This window comes from Podarcis muralis, chromosome 10, assembly GCF_964188315.1.
Source record: "Podarcis muralis chromosome 10, rPodMur119.hap1.1, whole genome shotgun sequence".
NCBI classification, from domain to species: Eukaryota; Metazoa; Chordata; class Lepidosauria; order Squamata; family Lacertidae; genus Podarcis; species Podarcis muralis.
This window is the reverse complement of record NC_135664.1, coordinates 75025958-75050228: the sequence shown is the minus strand read 5'-3', so window position 1 is coordinate 75050228 and position 24271 is coordinate 75025958. Positions and strand designations below refer to the sequence as shown.

Sequence of the window (24271 nt, the reverse complement as noted above, 5' to 3'; positions counted from 1 at the left end):
CTCTGGGACCTTTCTAGTTGCCACACCTTTAAAAATAAGAGATCGGGTTCAAATTCTATAAAAGCAACTTAAGGGATTTCTGGAACTAGAGCAAGCATGGGAGGTAGGGATTGAAGCAGCACAGTGCATCAACTCAGCACATGCCGTTCAAAGGAAAATCTCACAAGGCATGCAGGTAAAATTTCTAAGGTTAAAAGGAAAAGATGCCATACCAGCGGGGGGGGGGGGGAGCTGATCAGGTATTCCATTTAAGATCAGAGTGAATAAAGCCAAATTCTTCTAGACTTACCTTCTGGTACAGTGATATCTTGGTTCTCAAACTTAATCCGTTCTGGAAGTCCATTCAAAAACCAAAGCGTTCCAAAGCCAAGGCACGCTTTCCCATACAAAGTAATGCAAAATGTTCCAGACTTTTAAAAACAACGCCTAAAACAGCAATTTAACATGATTTTTACTATCTAATGAGACCATTGATCCATAAAATGGAAGCAATAAACAATGTACTGCAGTCACGTAATCAATCAGTAGCTGAACTGGGTTCCACATAATCACAAAAACAAAAGAAAAAAGAGCCACAAGAACACAAAATAAATAGCAAAAACAGACAGACGTCAGCGTAACACTCAAAACGGAAGTGTGGCAACTCTCATCTCTTGCCGGGGTGCAATTACTGCTAGTACCGTCCGTTAAGAGTTTGGGTGTAATCTTCGACACCTCCCTTTCCAAGGAGGCGCAGATTGCACCTACAACAAAGGTGGAATTTTTTCATCTCCACCAATCTAAGCTGTTGGCTCCTTACCTCTCTCACCCTGACCTAGCCACTGTGATCCATGTGACGGTCACCTCCAGGCTTGATTATTGTAACTCACTCTATGTGGGGCTGCCCTTGAGACTGACCCAGAAACTCCAGCAGGTGCAGAATGCCGCGGCGAGACTCCTTACAGGGTCCTCATTGCGGGATCACATCCACTCGATGCTATACCAGCTGCACTGGCTCCTGGTAGAGTACAGGGTCAGGTTCAAGGTGCTGGTTTTAACCTTTAAAGTCCTATATGACCTGGGACCCTCGTACCTACGGTACCTCCTCTCCTGGTATGTCCCACGGAGGACCTTACAGTCTTCAAACAAAAACATCTTGGAGGTCCCGGGCCACAACGAGGTTAGGCTGGCCTCAACCAGAGCCAGGGTTTTTTCAGCTGTGGCCCCGATCTGGTGGAATGCTCTGTCACAAGAGACTAGGGCCCTGCGGGATTTGGCATCTTTCTGCAGGGCCTGCAAGACTGAGCTGTTCCACGAGGCCTTTGGCCAAGGCACAGCCTGACCCCCTCTTTCTGTAATCCTCATAGAACTCTAGCCCAATGTTTGCCACTAATTTGATTTGAACTGATTTTATAATGAATTGATTTTAGAATGCTGTATCATTTTACTGTTGTTAGCCGCTCTGAGCCTGGCTTCGGCTGGGGAGGGCGGGATATAAATAAAATTTATTATTATTATTAATGTGGCACTAAAGTCAAAACTGGAATCCTGGTAAATGCTGACAGCTATGTTAGCATGGACAACCAGCAGACTGCAAAGCAACAAGTGCTGGCATTTGGAAAATGTTACATTAAAGAATGAAAACATCACTTGGGACCTAGCAGACCTAGAGAACCTAGAGAATATTTCCATATCAATAACTCTGTAGAGTTGATGCAAACTACTATATGAAAGACTCTTGAGAGTCCCATGGACTGCAAGAAGATCAAACCTATCCATTCTTAAGGAAATCAGCCCTGAGTGCTCACTGGAAGGACAGATCCTGAAGCTGAGGCTCCAAGACGTTGGCCACCTCATGTGAAGAGAAGACTCCCTGGAAAAGACCCTGATGTTGGGATGCACAAGGAGAAGGGGATGACAGAGGACGAGATGGTTGGACAGTGTTCTCGAAGAGACCAGCATGAGTTTGATTAAACTGTGGAAGGCAATGGAAGACAGGAATGCCTGGCGTGCTCTGGTCCAGGGGGTGATGAAGAGGCGGACACCAGTGGCGTAGTGTGGGGGGTGCAGGGGGGGCCGGCCGCACCGGGCGCAACATCTGGGGTTAGGGCAAATCCACAGGTTAGGGGGCGCAAATCCACGGGTTAGGGGGCGCAAATTACTTGCCTTGCCCCGGGTGCTGACAACCCACGCTACGCCACTGGCGGACACGACTAAACGACTAAACAACAACTATTTGGGATGTTTGAAAGGCAGTAATGAGAGGTCAAATAATTTTAAAAGACATACTGGAAAAAATAAAACAAAGGGAGAAGTCATGCAACAATTAGAAAGAAAGGAAACACGTAGCTATGTTCTCTACAAAAAAATTATAGAGAAGAGTAGAAGCAGAGAGAAAACAATATGATCTCATAAACTGCACTCAAACAGAAAAAGTATCTTCAATAAAGGAAACAAAGCTGGCAGATTGTGACCATATTTGTTTGAAAATAAATAGTAGAATAATTGGGTCCAACAACTAAAGGCCAACAAGGATAAACTGATAATAGGATCTGATAACGTCACAAATGAATTTTTAACATTGTATGAGAAACTGCATGCATCTGATTGTCTCCAAATGATGCTACTGAAGCATTTAATGATGTTCAGCCCAATCTGATTCTGATAAGCACCAGCCTCCCATAATGATCTCTGAGCTCCACAGTATGGTCAGTGAGATTTTTTTTAAAAAAATAGCCCCTGGACCAGAAGGCTTCACAGCTGATTATTGTAAGAAATTTGAACAGGTCTCCTGCCCATGCAGTTGTAATGTGTTCACTGTGTACATCCAGAAGTTCTCCCTTTTGCTAAGATTGTTCTGAGAACCGCAGCTGGTCAGACTACAGAGATGCCAAGAGATCCAGCAAGAGTAGCAAAAAGGGAGAAATTCTAGATGTGCATGAGGGACATGGTGTCAACTTGAAGGACCGTGGCAGCACTGCTTGCTTCTGTGAATGAAGCCCGTCTGAGCATGGCAGCCTCAAAGTCCTGCAATGGCCACAACTGAGAAAGGTGGAACCAAAATGTTCTGCTATAAAAATAAATAAATTCTGTATCGTTAGCCACTGTAATCAATATATGGTTTATATTTGCATCTTATCCTAAGAGCACTCAGTACAAATATGTGTGAGTGCTGTTTGAGGCTCTCATGACCCTCTCTCTGACCAGCCCTGCCGGATGAGATGAAAGGTCTGTCTAGTTCAGAATCCTTCTCTTAGGGATACCTAAAGAAGTCAGTCTTGGCCCATTGTTCCAAGAAATGGCCCGATGTGTTATGTACGTAGTTAAATATGTATTACGAGGTTTTTTTTTCTCTTTAAAGTTGCAGATTTCTGCAGAATGGAAGAGAATTATCAGTAGAAAATATGTGTAATCTACAAATTGCAACCCCCTCCCTTTCACAAAGTGGTTCTCAGATTCTGCCAGAGAAGTTGACCATCAGAGCACATGAGCAATAGCCCTCCATAACAGATATTCCCCAGGGCCACGTGACCTCTGGCTAAAGTCTGGCTACCGTGGCTAATAGCCATTGATAGACTTTCCCTCCTCCCCATATCTGCCCAAGCCCCATTTAAAGCTTTTTAATGTAGGGGAATTACAGCATCTCCAAGCAGCCAAACCCAAAAATTTCTTATGCACCACGAGAAGCAGTTATTTTGGAGGAGTGAGGAGTGGCGAGTGACCGTTCTGAATCCACAGGCAATAAATAAGGCTGATGCATAAAATCACTCTGGGCTTGGGATGGGGAGGGCATTAGATTTGCATTCAATGGCAAGCATACCTCATTTGCACAGTTTCCAAGTTTCTGAAACAGCCACCCTTTGAAACTCACGCTTCCCTGAATTTTGCAATGAAGTTCTCTGGTCAAGTAACACATGCAAAAATGCATTATACAGTGGTACCTCGGGTTAAGAACTTAATTCCTTCCGGAGGTCCGTTCTTAATCTGAAACCATTCTTAACCTGAGGTACCACTTTAGCTAATGGGGCCTCCTGATGCCGCCGCGCCACCGCCACACGATTTCTATTCTCATCCTGAAGCGAAGTTCTTAACCTGAAGCACTATTTCTGGGTTAGCGGACTCTGTAACCTGAAGCGTCTGTAACCCGAGGTACCACTGTACTGGGAGAAATTGCTTTGCAAAATTGCAACAAATGAACACTCGTGTATATACTGTATTAGGAGAGCTTTGCATTAAAATGCTGATGAATTTTCACGAGGACTTAACAAAGATTCCAAACTGCTGTTAAAATGTATAAAAATGAACTTAAGAGTGACGAAATGAGAAATGGAGCAAAACTGAAATTTGGAGATTTGCTCATTTCTACTCTGGACAGAGCAAATCCAGCACTGTGAACATTTCACAGCTTTCCTGACCTGCATGGAAAAATGAATCATTTTGTGCTCAGTTTTAAACCAGCCAGCCTGGATTATTTCCCCATTTCCCAGCATGATTTCTGGTTTAAACCTCTGGAATGATGTTAGACAACCTCCTGTTAAAAAATTTCCCTGGTTTCAATCAGACTGGTGCGTGCAGACGAGCAATTCCTACCCCACACCCATCACAAAGGAAACCTTTCCTGGGTCTGAGGGCTACTTCATGAACACCTTCATTTCTCTTCATTTCTCACCTGTCACCTGCCAGCTGCATGGATAATGGTGGGGCACCATTGCCTTTGGAAAGATGTGGAGAAAGTCAGTTTTAGATGCTGATACTTCGTCCAGGTAACCCAGTGAGGAGAGTCGGGCAGGAGTTCTTCCCAAAGAAAGGTCCCCAGCTCTTCAAGCATCAATCACATGCCCTAAAACTAAGCTGCATCCTGCTTGTATTGTGTGGGTCCAACTCTGGCAGGAAATCAGGTTTATACTGAGTGCCTGAGCTGGCCCTGAAGAACACACATTTGCATCAGGAGAAAGAAAAATCAAGGAGTCCAGAAAAAGATGTCTCGCTCTCTCCCCCCGGGTTTTTCATTTAATTGGCAGAGAAGTTTGGAGTCGTGAGCGAAGGGTGGGGTCCCAGGGGGTTGGGGAATACCAGTGTTCAAACCAGGCTCTCGGTTAGGGAAGGTGGAAGAAAATCTATTCAATCTCCATTTAATTCACACTTTCTGAAACAATACGGGAATCAAAGCACAGCCCGCCTTTTCGTTTTGCCCATCTCCAGATCTTGCAATGCAAATCTCCAGCCAAGTAACGTGCAAAAAAAATGTCTGAACTAGGGTAAAGCATGGATAAGTTGCTGAAAATAACATACAAAAAATTAGGAACATTTTAGGGGAAATTGTGTGCATGTTTTTAATAATGTTTTTAAAAGATACAGAGTATCAAAATAATGGTACAGGATAGCTTACAAAATACTAATGGCACTTAATTTTTTAAAATAATATAATATAATACAGAATGATGCAATAAACAAACAAAAGGTCTAGATGGGGATGGGAAGGGTAGTGATTAGGAGCTTAATTATACATACCTTAACAGTAAACACAAAACTGAGAGTCTTGTCTTGAGCTTATACATTGGTGTACAATGCAAAACATATAGTCAAATCTGCTTCATTTAATGGTTAAAGTGTGTACGTAAATAAGGATAAAGAAATAAATGAATAATTTTTTTTTTATTTATACCCCACCCTTCCTGGTTCAGAAAACCGGTCTCAGGGCGGCTAACAACAAATTTAAAACAATTGATGCAACAAAAAACAGCATAAAATACAGTATAAAACGTGAATAACAATAAATTCAGAATTAAAAAAATCAATTTAGGGGGGAAATCCATCCAGTAAACATTAGATGATCACCAGGGCTAGCTGGCTAAATTAGTCCTATAAGGATGAGGGGAGCATGCTACTTGTGTGTCAATATTTTTGCACTTTGTACAATCCTAGGAGCACCTTTGGAACAGATGAGCAAAGAGACCCTCCTGATAGAATAAGGAGCGGTGCTGCTAATGTGCATTTCAAATGATTATCTGGTGATCTGCTTTCCACACCCCTTGTTAGTGAGGGGAATTATATCCCTTCTTCTGACCCCCCAAAACCTTCCTCAGGGCTTCCTTCACCTCCTTGTTGCGGAGGCTGTAGATGAGGGGGTTCAGCATAGGGGTGATGATGCAGTAGAGTGTGGAGACCAGGGTGTCCACTTCCAAGGAGTAGCCTGCGCTCGGGCGGTTGTAGTTGACGTTGGCCATCCCAAAATAGATGATGACCACAACTATGTGGGCTGCGCAAGTGGAGAAGGCCTTGTGCCTGCCGGTGTTGGAGCGGATCCGAAGGATGGCCGACAGAATGAAGATATAGGAGACGACCACCAGGAGGAAAGGGCTGATCCCCACAAAAATGCTTGCTGCATGAAGGGCCATCTCGTTGATATAGGTGTCACTGCAGGCGATTTTCAGCAGTGGTGGGACATCACAGAAGATGTGGTGGATCTGGTTGGCCCCACAGAAGGCCAGGTTGGTGCAGAGTGCAGTGTGAATGGCAGAGTCCAAGAGGCCCCAGATCCAAGAAGTGGTAGCCAGAGGGACACACACTCTTCTGCTCATCAGTTGAGCATAGTGCAAGGGTTGACAAATGGCGGCATAGCGGTCGTAGGCCATGACGGCCAGCAGGGCGCACTCAGTCCCTGCAAAGGTCATCAGGAAGAACATCTGGGCCATGCACTGGTTGTAGGAAATGGTGTGTTTCTGGCGCAGGAAGTTCACCAAGATCTTGGGGATGGTGACAGACGAGTAGCAGACGTCCAAGCAGGATAAATGGCTGAGGAAAAAGTACATGGGGCTGTGGAGGCGCGAATCCAGCTGGATCAGGGTGAAGATCATGGAGTTTCCCACCAGGGTGAAGAGGTAGATGGTCAGAAAAAGCAGGAAGAAGAAGGATTGACCTTTTTGGACCCCAGAGAAACCCAGGAAGATGAATTCGGTCACCACCAGCGTCCCATTGCTGCCTTCCGTGGTCTGCATCAAGGTCAACTCTGAGAAGAGAGCAGCAAGGAAGAGAGATTAATGCGGACAAAAGAAGGTTCTGGAACACACACATGTGAAATCATGGGCAGAGGTGGGTTTGTTTGTTTTTTAAAAGATTTTTGGCAGACGGAAACTGAAACCATCAACATAACTGTATGGAACAACCTTACACTTGCAGAGCAAAACATCGTCTTGAATTATATACCCAGCACATGGAACCTTACAAAAGGACAATTTGAGTGGACAGCAAAAAGACTGATGCCGATGAATTGGAAAAATAAAAATGTGGTTTCCTTCTACGACTGGATTGAAGACTTGTACAAATTTGGAACATATGAACAACTTGCATATAAGTGCAGATTAAAGGGCTGAATGTTAGTATTTACATTGTGAGGGAACAAGGAAAGCACAACCAAGTGGGAACCTCTTGAATCCACACATCTCCATCTTGACGTGCAGCTCATATTCGCCTAGATAATGAAGATGCATTTGGAAACTTCTATGATAGGTCTGTAGATGGGGGACCCTGCTTCCAACCACCTAACTGGGATTTACTATGTAGGTTTCTTCTATGAAAAATGAAGAACATTAACTGCATTTTTGTTGAAAATCTCGTCTGAGACCACAATGGGGGAAACTTGGGGGAAAGCTGTAAGGGTCATCATTTTAACTGAGGCCAAAAGAGATGGGTTTAGTAACTGCCTGAATTTGAAGTCTGATTTGAATTGGGAAAGAGCTAGTATTTAGGGTCCTCCATTCCAACCACCGTTCCATTCCAACCAGTGAAAGCTGGACCATAAAGAAGGCTGATCACCGAAGAATGGATGCTTTTGAATTATGGTGCTGGAGGAGACTCTTGAGAGTCCCATGGACTGCAAGAAGATCAAACCTCTCCATTCTGAAGGAAATCAGCCCTGAGTGCTCACTGGAAGGACAGATCGTGAAGCTGAGGCTCCAGTACTTTGGCCACCTCATGAGAAGAGAAGATTCCCTGGAAAAGACCCTGATGTTGGGAAAGATGGAGGGCACAAGGAGAAGGGGACGACAGAGGACGAGATGGTGGGACAGTGTTCTCCAAGCTACCAGCATGAGTTTGACCAAACTGCGGGAGGCAGTGGAAGACAGAAGTGCCTGGCGTGCTCTGGTCCAGGGGGTCACGAAGAGTCAGACATGACTAAATGACTAAAAAACAACAACAAATTCCAACCACCTGGAATTCAGGAATCTCAGCTAAAGCATCCCTGATCCATCCCTGAGGCCATCCAACCTCTGTTTAAAAGCCTCCAAAGTTGGAGAGTCCACTACCTTCTGAGAGAGTCCGTTCCGCTGTCTAACAGCTCTTGTCCTCAGAGAGTTCTTCCTAATGTTAAGTCTGAATCTCCTTTCTTGCCATTTGTCCTATCAAAAAATATTACTGAAATATGTAGTTGGAGGGGGGGGGGGATTTGTTAAAATAGAAAGCAGATTACTGAAGAACACAACAGAAATATCGGCAAAAAATATAGGAAATTAACAGATGGGCTCATCCCAAAGCAGTCAACTGGATGACACCAAATAAATTGACCATTGGGACACTAAGGCAATAGTTCACCCCAGCAGATGTTTTTCAATGACATGTAATGTTTCTCTAACTTTTAACTACCCTGGCTAATAGTCTCTGATATACTTTCACTGCTTCTTTAATTGCATCTAAGCTCCTTTTTGCAGTTGTTTAAGGTAAAGCCATTGTGGCATTTTGAGGCAGCAAGGGCCATAAATTGCTTATGCACTGTGAGAAGCAGCACTTTTGGGGGTGGCGTCTGTCCTGAACCTACAGCTGATGAATAAGGCTGAACCATAAAACCATTCTGGGCTAGCGGTGCAGGAGATATTAAGATTCAGTTCCCATCCCCCTCTGTCCTTTTCCTTCTGCGATGGAACTCCTATTTGGGGACTTCCCTGGCTTTTTTCTGGCCCACGTAGGACCAGTCTGGATAGCTGGCCTTGGTGAAGATTTGACATTTTCTCCCCCCAAATAGTTTTTGATCTGGACTTCCACTGAAATGAGTCTGCATTTTAAGTTGTATTTTAATCCTGTTTTTAGGTTGTAGTTTAATCAATTGTTTTTATACATGATGTTAGCCACCCTGAGCCTGGTCTTGGCTAGGGAGGGCGGGGTGTAAATAAAGTTTATTATTATTATTATTATTATTATTATTATTATTAGGCAAGCCTACTGAATCCGCTCTTTCTGAAACAGCATGCAAACTGAAATACAGTCACCCTTCACACTTCAATGCAGTTCCCCTGTCAAGTAATGTGTACAAAAATGTGTATACTGGGTCTGTGGACACGGGCACACACACACACACACACACACACACACACTGCAGATAACATGCAAACATGTGTTATACAGTGGTACCTCGGGTTACAGATGCTTCAGGTTACAGACTCCGCTAACCCATAAATAGTGCCTCGGGTTAAGAACTTTGCTTCAGGATGAGAACAGAAATCGCACAGCGGCAGCAGAAGGCCCCATTAGCTAAAGTGGTGCTTCAGGTTAAGAACAGTTTCAGGTTAAGAACAGACCTCCAGAATGAATTAAGTTCTTAACCAGAGGTACTACTGTATTGGGGGAAATTGCTTTGCAAAAAGGTGTACATTTGGCAAAATTGCAAAAAACGAAACAAAAAAGCACTAACTCTGCACTAAAATCATTGTGGTTGTTGTCAGAAATAGAATTTGTATAACACCACCGCCAGATCTCAGGGTGGTTCACAGCATAAACGATTTGCCCATCCCTATTCTGGACACAGCGAATCCGACTCAAGCAGGTCGCTGAACACTCTGAACGCTTTGAAGCTTTCCTGTGCTGCACAGAACATGGAATCACTTTGTAGCCAACTGTAAATCAGCCAGCCTGGATTATTTCCCCGTTTCCCATATTGATTCAAACATCCTGACCAGTGTTAGACAATGCCCAGTTTGCATGCTTTTAAACAAACCAGTGCATGCAGACAAGCAATTCCTCCCCCAGTCCCCATTGCAGATGGAACCTGCGCAGGTTCCCTTATGTTTCTGCTCCTCACCTGCCATCTTCCTGCTGAATGAACTCAGGTGATTGCTGCAGAGTCAGACAATCGGTGGGGAGAAAGTCAGACCCAGGTGCTGCTTCCAGGTGACCCAGGGAGGAGAGCCAGACAGGAGGGAGAGTCCCAGGGACAGAGAAGGTGAGGGGCGACAGAGGGGGTTTGTGGATTTCAGGGTCCCCACCTTCCACCGTGCCAGGACTGGAGACAAATCAGGCTCATGTTCTGCCTAAGAAAAGCTCTCCGTTTCTGGCTGTGTTTCAGGCACCACCTCATCTCCTAACACCTGGCTGTGTCTTGCCTGTACACCCTGTGGACCCAACTCTGGCAAGAAAGAAGGTTTTTATTGTTTGAGCAGCCCCTGAAGAACATGCATTTGCAACGAAAGGAAGAGAGATCAAGAAGCCCAGGAAAAGACACCCCTCCCTCTGGGCTTTATTTTTCGCCTGGCAGAAAATGCTGATGACAAGGGTATTGGGCGTCACCCAAGGGAGTCAGGGAATTGCAATGTTCAAACCAAAGAGGACTGGCTCTTATTTAAAAATGGGGAAGAAAGTCAGTTTAGCTTTCATTTAATTTCACACTTTTCCATTTGGGGGGGAGGGTGTCAGATGGCAAAGGTGGTTGCTCACGAGTAACCAGGCAGGACTCCGACCTGTCTTTTACAGGTTTCATTTAGGTGCAAAAACTATATACAGCGCAGAGCCCCAAAGTTCATGTCTGCCTCAATCGCTAGCAGAATCCGGGAGTGCTTGTTTCCTGGACCTCCCCCAGCATAAAAGTCTTGTTATGCCCAGCCTTTTCCTTCCCTCTTTGTGCTTTAGACTTCTGCGCAGGGTGGGCGACGGAAGGGGCGTGCTTCCCTCCTGGCCGGCTTGGCCAGGAGTGGTGCTGAGGCTCCCTCCAGCATCCTCTGGTCCTTTCACCTCTTCCCCACTGGAGGTAGGGCTTTTCTAATCACCGGAAGAGGAACTGCTTCGCGAGATCTTCAGAGGCTCCCAGTAACACAACTGCCCCTCTGTTTCCTGCCCCTGTTCTGATGGCAGTTCCATGACGGGGGGGGGGGGATGCAGCTGTCCAGTCAGGGAATGCATACAAATATGCGTGGATAAGTAGGCATATGTTTCCAGAAAAGAGATAGAAAAAGCATTTCTTTAGAGAGAAGGAGAACATAGGATAAATTTGCATTAACATGCTGGTGAATTTTCATGAAGACTTTAACAAAACAACAACCAACCACAATCTAATGTGGAAATGTGAAGAACTGAATTTAAGATTGAAAACTGAGAAACAGAGAGAAATCAAGAGTTTCTCTTGGGGAAGAAATTTGTAGAGATTCCATCCAATGGCAGGGAATGTCATTTGTGCAGCAGCCAATCAGGGACCTCGTGAGAATAACCATTGAAAGATGCCCTGCTTGCTAGTCTTAATCTATTTATTTAAGGATTTTCCTACTGTGGTAGACTTTCAAAGCAGATTCTTACTCTATGAATCGCATTCAAGCAGAAAGACCTTGGCAGGAAGAAGAAGAAGAAGAAGAAGAAGAAGAAGAAGAAGAAGAAGAAGAAGAAGAAGAAGAAGAAGAAGAAAAGAGTTTGGATTTGATATCCTGCTTTATCACTACCCGAAGGAGTCTCAAAGCAGCTAACATTCTCCTTTCCCTTCCTTCCCCACAACAAACACTCTGTGAGGTGAGTGGGGCTGAGAGACTCCAAAGAAGTGTGACTGGCCCAAGGTCACCCAGCAGCTGCAGGTGGAGGAGCGGGGAAGCGAACCCGGTTCCCCAGATTACGAGACCACCGCTCTTAACCACTACACCACACTGGCTCTCAAGGAGATGTTGGCTGCCCAGAGGAGCAGCCCAGGGAGGGCACAGACGGGCTGGTGGGCTCCTAACAAGAGGGAAGAGGCACAATTTTTGTGCTTCCCTGGGCCTGGGCCTTTGGCGGAGACCAACCTGGCCAACCCTCAGGTACACCCCTGCATTCAAGCATGGTACCCAAAACAGAAATAAACTGGCCTTCCTCCAGTGATGTTGGAGAGAGTTGCTTTCTTACGTTCTATCATAGGTGTTAGAATAAGTCAACAAATGGAAGAGTGCAGGGGCCACTTGCGCCTCCTCTCTTGTTGACCCACTCTTGATTGATTGATTGATCCCATCTTTTTCTCCAAGGAGCTCAAGGTGGCCTACGTGGGTGTCAGGCTTCAGGGAATTGGCTTCCTCCCCCGTGGCAATAGATAAGCAGAACAAAGGAAAAGGAGTCTTCCTACCAGTTGGAAACTTTAATAACCACTGCGAGAGAACAAAGAACCCATCTCCTAGGAATGGCGGTGCTCCCAATTAAGGATTCCACCTCCTTACGTCCCTATTAATCTATGTCACTTCTAAGTCTTGTCATCTGAACGTGTACCCTCTGTGTTTTCTGTGCTTTCTGTTCTGCCACTTTCTGAGCTCTTCTTGACCTTGGGGAGAGTGGAGGAATGCTTTCCAGAGACAGTGAATCTGTTAACCCTCTCCCTCCCAGTGTTTCTTCTCCTAGCTGCTCCCCACCCAGTATTTCCCAGCTTCTGCCTTCTGAACTATGCCACTTAATCTGCACATGCACCCCTGAAACGAGACACAACACAAAATGCAGATCCATCCATTGAAATTTGCACTTCTACAAATGTTGCAATGCAGTTCTCCAGCCAATGAATGTGTGAAAAAATGGATATAGTAGTGTAAAATGTTCATAAAAATTCATGTACCAGTGAAAGTAACACAGAAAGCATTAAATTAGGGAAATTGCAGAAATGTGCATATTAGAAGAAGAAGAAGAAGAGTTTGGATTTGATATCCCGCCTTTCACTCCCTTTAAGGAATCTCAAAGCGGCTAACATTCTCCTTTCCCTTCCTCCCCCTCAACAAACACTCTGTGAGGTGAGTGAGGCTGAGAGACTTCAGCGAAGTGTGACTAGCCCAAGGTCACCCAGCAGCTGCATGTGGAGGAGCGGAGACACGAACCCGGTTCCCCAGATTAGGAGACTACCGCTCTTAACCACTACACCACACTGGCTCTCACATAGAGATATCTGCAAAGATTTGCACTAAATTCCTGATGAATTTTCAAGAAGTCTTTTCATTGACTTGCAAACTGATGTGGAAATGTTGAGAACTGAAATTAAGATTTCCAAAGAAATGGAAACTTGGAGAAATCAAAATTGATCAAAATACTGCATAGCAACTCTTTTAAGTCCTCAGCAAGACAGGTTGAGAGCACTAACGGCATGGTTAAATTCCAATAACATGGAATATCCAGTTACCATCCAAGGCCATTAGCCATCAAGGGTTTGACTGTACAAGAAACCCCAAATATATTCACACATGACTAAACCAAAAAATAAATAAATAGCACTGTGGGTCTCAGTACTGGACTGGACTTATTTGTTAGTGATGCTGAGCACTGAAATTTTTGAAAATGTGAGTGTTTTAGACATGAGACATGCAACAATAAAAATGTATAGAGAGAACTCGGAGGAGACTGAAAAGGAAAATGAGTAACGACAAAGAGTTGAGAAGATGGGACTGAAAACATCATTGTAAACATGAAAGCAGCAGAAATATAGATGATTGGACTCCGGCCGATCACGAAGCATGGGTACCCCCACAAAAAAATTATAATTTGGAAAACATTTGGACTTTATTATGTGTATTGATGTAATTTGGACTAATTGGTATGATAAGTTTAATTTGGTAAATGGAAACTTAATAAAAATTATTTTTTTTAAAAAACAACACAATAAAAATGTATAAACTGATGGCAACTACATAGGGGAAATGAGCTCTTGTCAATCGATGGGCAAGAGATATTGGTGATTTGTGCACCATATCAGGATTCCCAAGTTCCATTAAAAAAATATACATAAACATTTCTGTGCCAGAGTTTGGAGTGTTCTTTCTTTCTTTCTTTCTTTCTTTCTTTCTTTCTTTCTTTCTTTCTTTCTTTCTTTCTTTCTTTCTTTCTTCACTCATTCATCCACTCACTTACAAACAGTTCCACTCCCGCTGTTCCACCCAAAAGACAAGATGGGGGAATTGTTCAACACTTGTGCCATGAAGGGAGCAGGGCTGCCCTCTGTGGTGGCCATTGTGGCCAGGCAAATGACAGGGGTATGCCTTGGCTCTGGCAGGGCTACTCTGGCACCAGCTGTGGTGGATGGGTCTGCCTTGATCTCCATTCCACAGCTTGCTACCATGCAAGCATGCCTGCAAGTCTTAAGCAGCCAGGGAACTCTGAGAGTCTCATTTCTGGCATCATTATCTGCTTGAAGAAGTGTGTCATTTCCTCTGGCTTTCCAGGAGCTTCCTTAGGGCTCCCTTGACCTCCTTGTTGCGGAGGCTGTAGATCAGGGGGTTCAGCGCAGGGGGGACAATGCAGTACATCGTGGAGATCACAGTGCCTGTCTCCAAGGAGTAGCCCTGTCCAAATTGGTTGTAGTTAACCAGCCCATTCCCAAAGTAAAGGGTGACCACGATCACGTGAGAGGCGCAAGTGGAAAGGGCTTTCTGCCTGCCAGCATTGGACGGGATCCGCAAGACAGAGGAGAGGATGTAGAAATATGAGAGGCCAATGGCCAGGAAGGGGAATAGTCCTATGAAAACGCTGGCTACCTGAGTCGCCATGAAATTGACGTACACGTCTCCACAGGCAATTTTCAACAACGGGGGGACGTCACAGAAAATGTGCCCGATCTGGTTGTGCCCACAGAAGTGCAAGTTGGAGCTCAGAGCGGTGTGAAAAGTGGAATGGAGGAAGCCCCAAACCCATGCGGTAGTGGCCAGCTGGGCACAAGCCTTGGCGTTCATGAGGCCCGAGTAGTACAAAGGCCTGCAGATGGCGACGTAGCGATCATAAGCCATGGCAGCCAGCAGCACAGCTTCTGCCCCCGTGAAGGACATCAGGAAGAACATCTGGGCCATGCACTGATTGTAGGAGATGGTGTGTTGCTGGTATAAAAGATTCACCAGGATTTTGGGGACCGTGACAGACGAGAGGCAAATATCTAAGCATGATAAGTGGCTGAGGAAAAAGTACATGGGGCTGTGGAGATGGGAATCCAGCTGAATCAGGGTGAAGATCATGACATTACCAGTGATGGTCACCAAGTAGATGGTGAAATATGCCAAGAAGAGGTATCTCTGGTCATCTAGCATGCCGGAGAAACCCAGGAGGACAAACTCCATTACCTGTGTGGTCTGGTTGTTGGCTTCCATCGAAGATATGGAATTCACCTGCAAGGAAAGGAACCTGTACAAGAAATACGTTTTGCCTATCCCTGGATTCAGCTGAGGATGCATAATCAGCAATGAGGAACACCAACTATCTTTTGCTGGTGCATTTCTGGGGATGGAGATAAATCTGATTCTGGTTGCATTTAAAAGCTTGTCGCTTTCCAGAACAACACACAGACTGAAACACAGTCATTCTCTGCTCAAAATTCAACAGCACTGCTCTCCAGCCAAGTAATGTGTACAAAAATGGACAAATTCAGCATACAAATGCATATATTGGTGAAAACAGCATACAAAGGCAGGTTAAATGAAGGGAAATTGCATTGCAAAAGGTGTGCATTAGGCATAATGGCATACAAAAATATAAATTCATTGTAAAATGTTGATAAATTCTCACAAGGACAATTTACAAACTGTTGTGGGGAACTCAACTTAAGACTGGGAATATGAGAAACTGAGAGACACTGAATGTGACAGAGTCACACATCCTTTTGCCAGTCCTTCAGGGGGAGCCTCCAGGCAGAGAGAGAGGGGCAGGTCAGTTGAAAGGCCACCGTCTTGCTTGTGGATATCTTTACACGTCTCAAATCAGCGGCACTTGCTAATGACTTCTGTTCTGTCATTAGGTTAAAAAAAAAATACACAGAGAGAACATGTAGAGGTTTGGCTTATTAAACTCTGAGAAAATGCATGAACCTCCTGATTTGATTTCAGTGCTCAAATATTTGAATTACTTAATGAATTGTCTAAAGGCAATAAAATAAAGCAGAGTCGGGGAGAAAGAAACCACGAGATCCAACACACCTAAGTGTCAGAGACAATAACACAGTCTTGATGTCTGCCTGAATTCTAACCAGCTTAGCGTGTTCATGTTTCCCCATCTTCTGCAACTGAGAAAGCAGCAGATAAAGAAGTATGGTAACTTACCTCCATCCTGTGTCCCACCACAGTTAGGGCTTTTAGCATGCCATTCATCCCTCCCTCAGTGAGGTCCAGCCACCCCACAGTATTCCTTAGGTTCACTTTCAGTGCAGAGCACCTTCAATTAAGGTTGCTCAAGAACCTGCAGAGTTGCTCTGCCCTGGAGATGACCAGCGGTCTGACTCTGTAGAAGGTCGCTCTCAGCTCCAAACTTCCCCTACAGATTTTGCATCTTGCACCTTTTCATAATCTGCCTCGATGCCCACAGAACCTTCAGTAGTTCAGCATCGTTGTCAGTCCATCTCAAGGCTTATTCCCAAGACTACCTGGCGAGGACTTAACTACGGGGCATTAGAAACGCCAGCTTTGCCTCTAGCCCAGGTGAGCTGGTTGGGCACCTGCCACCACAAGCATCACCCCCATTTTCTGGAAGAAGGCTGCCAATGTTTCCTTTGGAGAGCCTGCAGCGGCTCCAAAGTTTCTGCACTTGCGTGGGGACAGAAGTGCCTCGGCAGGTGAGGATATGTTGCGAGGCAGGGGCCCTGGGGACGCCCCTGGAGAGGAAATCTGCAGGGAGTGAGGCAGGAGAGGAAAACTCAAAGAAAACAGGTGCTACTCTGAGACTTTCAAGGAGGTGGGATGGAGCTGCAGAGAATGACTTCAGAGCCAGAGAATGGCATCATTCCCTCTGTTTTCAATGTCCAGTGCTGAGCTGCCATGATTGTGTGGCCTAAATGACACCATCTACACGAGGGAGAGATCAGCACAGACTTTCGGGGAACTCAATGTTTGCAGAAGTTAGTGGTGGAATCTCCTGAAAATCTGAAGCTAATCCACACTGGTTTTATTATTATATATATTACGATACACATAAACACTCCAGGTTTCCAGTACATACAGCAATGCATATAACATTATGCATATAACATTTACCGGTATGTATAACATACATACAATTATGAAGCAGAAATATTGTATCACATGTTGTTGTTTAGTCGTTTAGTCGTGTCTGACTCTTTGTGACCCCCTGGACCAGAGCACGCCAGGTCCTCCTGTCTTCCACTGCCTCCCTCATGCTGGTAGCTTCGAGAACACTGTCCCACCATCTCATCCTCTGTCGTCCCCTTCTCCTTGTGCCCTCCATCTTTCCCAACATCAGGGTCTTTTCCGGGGAGTCTTCTCTTCTCATGAGGTGGCCAAAGTATTGGAGCCTCAGCTTCAGGACTTGTCCTTCCAGTGAGCACTCAGGGCTGATTTCCTTAAGAATGGAGAGGTCTGATCTTCTTGCAGTCCATGGGACTCTCAAGAGTCTCCTCCAGCACCATAATTCAAAAGCATTCATTCTTCGGCGATCCGCCTTCTATTCCATCACATAGGATACTAAAATGCAGAGTTGGAGCGGATCCCAATGGTCATCTAGTCCAACCTCCTACAATGCAGAAAGCATGGGGTTTACAGAACTCTTTTATACACATTTTGCATATATCTAGGGGCTGCTCCCTGCTCACTCCCTGCTCACCAATTGAAATCCTTGCCCTTGCCCCACTTCTGCCCAACACCCTAGTGCAGGGATGTCCAACAGGTCAATCCCCAGGAGGTTTTGGTAGATCACTGCCAATCACTGGGTCTTTTCCCTTTGCATTGGTAAAATCGAATCCAGCCCTGCCCCCTCACCCCAGCCTCCATCGTTGCACGATCTGTAGAACAGAAGACGGAATTTACTCAGTGAGGCTGTTTGTTGGTGAGTGGCTGTTCCTCTTTCTCCCCAAAACCCTTTAAAACTGGGCTTCCCTCCTCTCTAAAGAAAGCTCAACATTTTTTTAAAAAAATATTTTTTTATTAACAATTTCAGCAAAACAAAATTTCAAAACATATATTCATTATTCTCCCCCCTTTTCCCCCATCAAACACTCTGCCCCAGAGACTTCCCTCAGCTCCTCTCACTGATTTCTCAGCACATATTATTCTCTGCATGTTATACACTTGTACATATCCTTACATTATCTATCTATCAAGTTATCAACCAATAAATTTGTGTATGTTTATTCAAACCCTGCCAGTCTTGATAGCACAAAGATGGAAGAATGAGGAAGTGTCAACGAAAGAAGAGAGGCAAGAAAAATTGATGACTTATGCAGAACTGGCTAAATTGACATATAAACTGCGAGACCAGGACAACTGTGACTTTAAGGAGGAAGGGGAGCTTTTTACAAATTATCTAAAAAGACAACAAAATGAACTGGATGCATTGGCAGAAAAAGCTCAACAACTTTGACCTGAACCTCTCTTGGCCACCCCTGCCCTAGTGGATTCTCTAACAGCTTAGAGGCTCCTCTGAATAAAAGTTTGTAAAATAAAACGACTCCTCATTTTCGATACCTCTTGTTGGACCCAGAAATATTACAGGTACTGACTCCAAAATGTTTGGGAACCACTGACATAAAAGTTTGGCTTTCTCTCCGCAAGAATGCAGTGCTCTGGCATCATGAACCTTCCATCTCTTGCTCAGCCTCTCTCCATATGCACAAAGCTGTAAAGAAAATGCATCCTGCCATATAGTGGAAGCAGAAAGTCCAGGGAAACCCTACTGTCTGAACTCAGCATGCCACACTCCTTTGCATGTTGAAGAGAGTTGGGCTTTTACGGGCTTTGACTTTAGTAGACAGCATCTTAAAAAGCAGAGACATCACCTTGCCAACAAAGGTCCGTATAGTTGGAGCTCTGGTTTTCCCATTAGTGATGTATGGAAGTGAGAGCTGGACCATAAAGAAGGCTGATCGCCGAAGAATTGATGCTTTTGAATTATGGTGCTGGAGGAGACTCTTGAGAGTCCCATGGACTGCAAGAAGATCAAACGCATCCATTCTTAAGGAAATCAGCCCTGAGTGCTCACTGGAAGGACAGATCGTGAAGCTGAGGCTCCAAGACTTTGGCCACCTCATGAGAAGAGAAGGCTCCCTGGAAAAGACCCTGATGTTGGGAAAGATGGAGGGCACAAGGAGAAGGGGACGACAGAGGACGAGATGGTTGGACAGTGTTCTCGAAGCTACCAGCATGAGTTTGACCAAACTGCGGGAGGCAGTGGAAGACAGGAGTGCCTGGCGTGCTCTGGTTCATGGGGTCATGAAGAGTCGGACACAACTAAACGACTAAACAACAACAACAACTTTAGTATTCTTTCATATTTCCATGTATTCACTTTTGACTGTGATAAACATGCTTGGTGGATCAGGGGAATGCTGTGGACGTAGCGTATCTTGATTTCAGTAAGGCTGTGGACAAAGTCCCCCAAGAAGCTGGTAGAACATGGGCTGGATGAGGTAGCTGTTAGGTGGATTTGTAGCTGGTTGCATGACCAAACCCAGAGAGTACTCATTAATGGTTCCTCATCATCCCAGAGAGATTAGTGGGGTACCGCAGGCTACTTTCCTGGGTCCGCTGTTGTTTAATGTCTTTATAAATGATTTGGATGAAGGAACTGAGAGGATGCTCATCCAATTTGCAGATGACACCAAGTTAGGAGGGGTAGCTAATGCTGCAGAGGACAGAATTGGGATTCAAGATGACCTTAGCACATGTGCAACTGGGTCATAACTGAATGAAATTCAATAGGAGCAAATGCAAGGCAGTTGAACAGGAAGAACCAGCTGCACAAATACTCCATGGTCCTCTGGCCTTCTCCCTGTGATCATCCTCCCCACATTCTGCACTCTGTTTGGGCTCATCCTTCTCTTGGCTCTGAGAGCCCCTGACCAGAAATACTCTCCAGTGACAATGTGTCAGCTGGTCCCCCTTCCACATTCTCCCCTTCTTCTAACACTCCCCAACTCTTCTGTTGGGCTGTCTCTGAGCTGGAGCTTCCCTCAAACTCCTCAAAGCCCTGCTGAAATTCAATACTGCATTCCTCTCCTTCAGGAGCATCAGGAGAAGGGGGTGGTGGTCTCACCATTCCATCTCCCCCTCGCCCTCTTGAGTCCAGTCCCTGACAGTGACTTTGTCTATAGTTTCTCCCTCTTCCTTAATTCCCACTCATCAATTTCACTGTTCCCAGCAGACATGTTCCAGTGAAGCCCTGCCCTACAGAGAGCCAGAAATGAGATTCAAACTGTCCTCCGGCAGTTCAGAACCTTCCTCAGGGCATCCTTCACCTCCTTGTTGCGGAGGCTGTAGATGAGGGGGTTCAGCATGGGGGTGACGATGCAATACATTGCGGAGAGCACTGTGTCTATCTCCAGAGAGTAGCCGGTGCTTGGGCGGTTGTAGTTTACGAATCCGTTTCCGACACAGAGGGTGACCACAACCAAGTGTGAGGCACAGGTGGAGAAGGCTTTCTTCCTGCCAGTGTTGGAGTGAATCTTCAGAATGGAGGCCAGGATGTAGAAATAGGAGAAGATGATGAAGAGGAAGGGAGCCAGGCCCACAAAGATGCTGGTGATGTGAGTGGCCAGTTCATTGATGCTCGTATCACTGCAGGCGATCTTCAACAGTGGGGGAACATCGCAAAAGATTTGTGGAATCTGGTTGGCTCCACAGAAGCGAAGCTTGGTGGCCAACGCAGCGTGAATTGCTGAGTCCAGGAAGCCCCAGACCCAGGAGGCCACAGCGAGATAGATGCACAGCCTGTGCCTCATGAGACGGCTGTAGTGCAATGGCTGGCAAATGGCGGCATAGCGGTCATAGGCCATGACGGCCAACAGGGCAGGCTCACTTCCAAAAAACCCGATCAAAAAGAATGTTTGTGCCATGCACTGGTTGTAGGAGATGGTGTGACTCTGGCGCAGGAAGTTCACCAGGATCTTTGGGACAACAACAGAAGAAACACAAATGTCCAAGCAAGACAGGTGACTGAGGAAAAAGTACATGGGGCTGTGAAGGCGCGAATCCATCAAGACCACGATTAATATCATGAGGTTGCCCGTGACGATGGCCAAATAGGCAGCTAGGAAGACCAAGAAGAGGGGAGCTTGGTCGCCTGGGGCTCTGGAGAGACCCAAGAAGATAAACTCTTCTACCTGCGTTTGATTCTCTGCATCCATGAGGAAGGAAAGAGGGGGATCTGAGGAGAGAGAAAAGTGAAGTTGAAGGAAGCCCAGTAGTAGTCATCCTGTTATAAACAGATATCTGTCCCACCCAACGTTCTTTTTCATGTTTTCTAGGTAAATATAGAGCCAGATCCATACCTTTAAACCACAGTTGGAGTGCATGGTTTCTTGCTTTACAGAAACAATCCACAAAAATGCAAAAGCAACACTCTGGCTAATTACTGTTAGTAAATAAGGCAGAAGAAACAATGACAGAAGTTCAAGTGGAGTGTAGGGAGAAAGGGACCAAAATTGTGGGTTTTAATAATGGCAGAGGTTTGAAGAAAGCAGGCATGGAAAGACACTGAGGGGGTTTGTTTTTCAAAAGCCAACAAGTCAATTTCTACAAGCAGAAATAGAGACTGGTAGAACATAGAACTGAACACCAGAAAACTCGCACCACAGAGCATTTTGAAGCTCCCTTTACTCTGTAATCAACCCTTCTTTTGAATTGCCATCTCCCTTGGCAGGATTTTACGAAACATTTGCAATATGATTATAAAAGATATAATTGGATACAATAAGATGAATACTATTACACAGACATGCGTGAATTTATGATGAAATAATGGAACCCTGGGAAGGGGCAGAGGGAAGTAAGGGATTTGAGAAATCCCACATTTGGATGTTTTATTGAATTTGTAAACAGTATTGTAGGGTTTTTAATTTCTTTTATTTTTTTAATATTTACTTTATCTGATATGATATTTCTTATATCTCTCCCCACATCACCCCCTGATCACTCTACTCACACCTTTGCCCTTGTTGGAAATCACCACCCCACCCCCTCTGCTTTCCTCCATTCCTGCTTTATTCTAACTTCTGGAATTATTTGAAAACACAATTCTGCATCTGTGCATCCTTGATTTACTCGGACCCCTGCCATTGTTCAAAACAGTCACCTTTTCCTGTTCAGCGCCTGTCTCTTCTCGGTGTACTCACACGTCTCCCTCTCCCACTCCACAGCTGCCTCTTGTGAGAAAGGCGATGTGTGTGAGCCCAGCAAGTGTTCTTCAGTGCTCTGAGATCTCTGGCTAAAGTTTAGCTACCTCGGCCAGTAGCCATGGATAGACTTGTCTGCTTGCATTCTTTGGTGTAGTAAGTATTGATCTGATGCGTAGAGATCTTTCCTATTCTATTTCCAGAGGGTTCTGGAAGCGTCTCTGTGTGATACAAGCTGGTGCAGGCTGGACGTTTCTAGCCAACAAGTAAGTTTTTATTCTGCCTGGAAACAAGCAGAAGGTTCCTGATGTTTTCCTTCAGAAAACTAGGAGTTCAGAACACTACTAGGAGTTCTAAATGCAACCAGATGTGAGGAGGCAGCTTAGGCAAAATCTCTTCTCCAAATGTGACACCAAGAAAGGGCCATGAAGATCTCATGGTGACACCAGGGCCCATGTGAGCAAACTTCTCTGCTGCCTGCCTTGTGGGTTGCTGGCTGTCTTTCCTTATAAGGGAGCAATTGTTACCTTGTGTGTGGACCATGGGGATATCTGTGCACCCAGAGGAAGGCTCCAGCTGCAGTGAATCAAAATGTCCCATGGGGGTAGGATTTTTTTTGCAGGTATGATAGAGCCAAGCAGAATGGATGGTGTCCTTTAACTGGGGCACCCTTAATTGCTGGTAGGGAGGGGGCAGGAGGCCAGCAGTAACCTCAGAGCTATCAAGTCATGTTATGGAAAGTGTGTCCTCCTGGCGAGATTGAAATTCCCTTTGAGACTCATTTTCACCATAAGAGCTCTTGTGTGGATGTTGCTAAGCCAGGTGAGAAAGCAAGGAAGGAAGAGCTATGGGGAAATTAAAATTCTATCTCTCACCTGCCAGCCACCAACGTTGTAGGCAGTTTGGAGAAAGAGGAGGAGATCATCCTAGGTGAGAGACTCTAGTGACCGTGGCTAGTAAAAGGTGGAAGCAGTAGCCAACGCAGGAGATGTGGAAGGGCACAGCTTTTGGGAGGCTGCCAGCGTCCTGGGGTGTGCCTGGACCAGAGGGGAAGAGAGTCTTCTTCCATGGAGGCAAACTCCCACTAGCAAGGAACACTTTGTCTAAGGCCACATTATCCCTTATAGTCCCAGGAGGTCACTATGTTCTGCAGGAAAGGCTATCCTTGAAGTCCCTAAAATATCCAAAGCCTAGTCCATGGCAGTTTGGAGCAGTGCCTTCAGAGTGGCTGCCCCTGTTTTGTATAATAATAATAATAATAATAATAATAATAATAATAATAATAATAATAATTTATACTCCAGCCATTCTGGGCAGTTCCCAACAGAATATTAAAATCATGATAAAACATCAAACATTATAAACTTCCCTAAACAGGGCTACCTTCAGGTGTCTTCTAAAAGTCGTATAGTCGTTTATTTCCTTGACATCTGATGGGAGGGCGTTCCACAGAGTGGACGCCACTGCTGAGAAGGCCCTGCTGCTGGTTCAACATCCATGTTGAGATAGGGCAGATGCCCATTATTTGTATTTTCTGGAAACAACTGAAGATACTCTTATTCTGGCAAGCTTCTTAAATAAATAAAAGGATGTCATATGGAGGAGGGAGAAAGGTTGTTTTCTGCTGCTCCAGAGAAGCGGACACGGAGCAATGGATCCAAACTACAAGAAAGAAGATTCCACCTAAACATTAGGAAGAACTTCCTGACAGTAAGAGCTGTTTGACAGTGGAATTTGCTGCCAAGGAGTGTGGTGGAGTCTCCTTCTTTGGAGGTCTTTAAGCAGAGGCTTGACAACCATATGTCAGGAGTGCTCTGATGGTGTTTCCTGCTTGGCAGGGGGTTGGACTTGATGGCCCTTGTGGTCTCTTCCAACTCTATGATTCTATGATTCTTCATGCAGTTGGTGTGAAATATTGCTCAGGGTGAAGGTCTGGCAGGCTTCCATTGTGCATCTCTGCTCTTTCAGACCTCTGAGCACAGCAGAGTAAAACACAGTGAACTG

General features: G+C 45.3%; 3 protein-coding genes across 3 annotated transcripts; all 3 read right to left on the bottom strand.

The window, feature by feature from the left end:
- Positions 1–6014: 6014 nt before the first annotated feature.
- LOC114604867 (olfactory receptor 5T7-like) lies at positions 6015–6977 on the bottom strand. The gene has a single exon (XM_077935632.1). It carries the CDS (start codon positions 6975–6977, stop codon positions 6015–6017), a length of 963 nt encoding a protein of 320 aa, XP_077791758.1.
- Positions 6978–14369: 7392 nt separating this feature from the next.
- On the bottom strand, positions 14370–15305 carry LOC114604866 (olfactory receptor 5V1-like). The gene has a single exon (XM_077935626.1). It carries the CDS (start codon positions 15303–15305, stop codon positions 14370–14372), a length of 936 nt encoding a protein of 311 aa, XP_077791752.1.
- A 5039-nt stretch (positions 15306–20344) lies between these two features.
- LOC114604865 (olfactory receptor 5V1-like) lies at positions 20345–21280 on the bottom strand. Its single transcript, XM_028745387.2, has one exon. It carries the CDS (start codon positions 21278–21280, stop codon positions 20345–20347), a length of 936 nt encoding a protein of 311 aa, XP_028601220.2.
- Positions 21281–24271: the final 2991 nt, after the last annotated feature.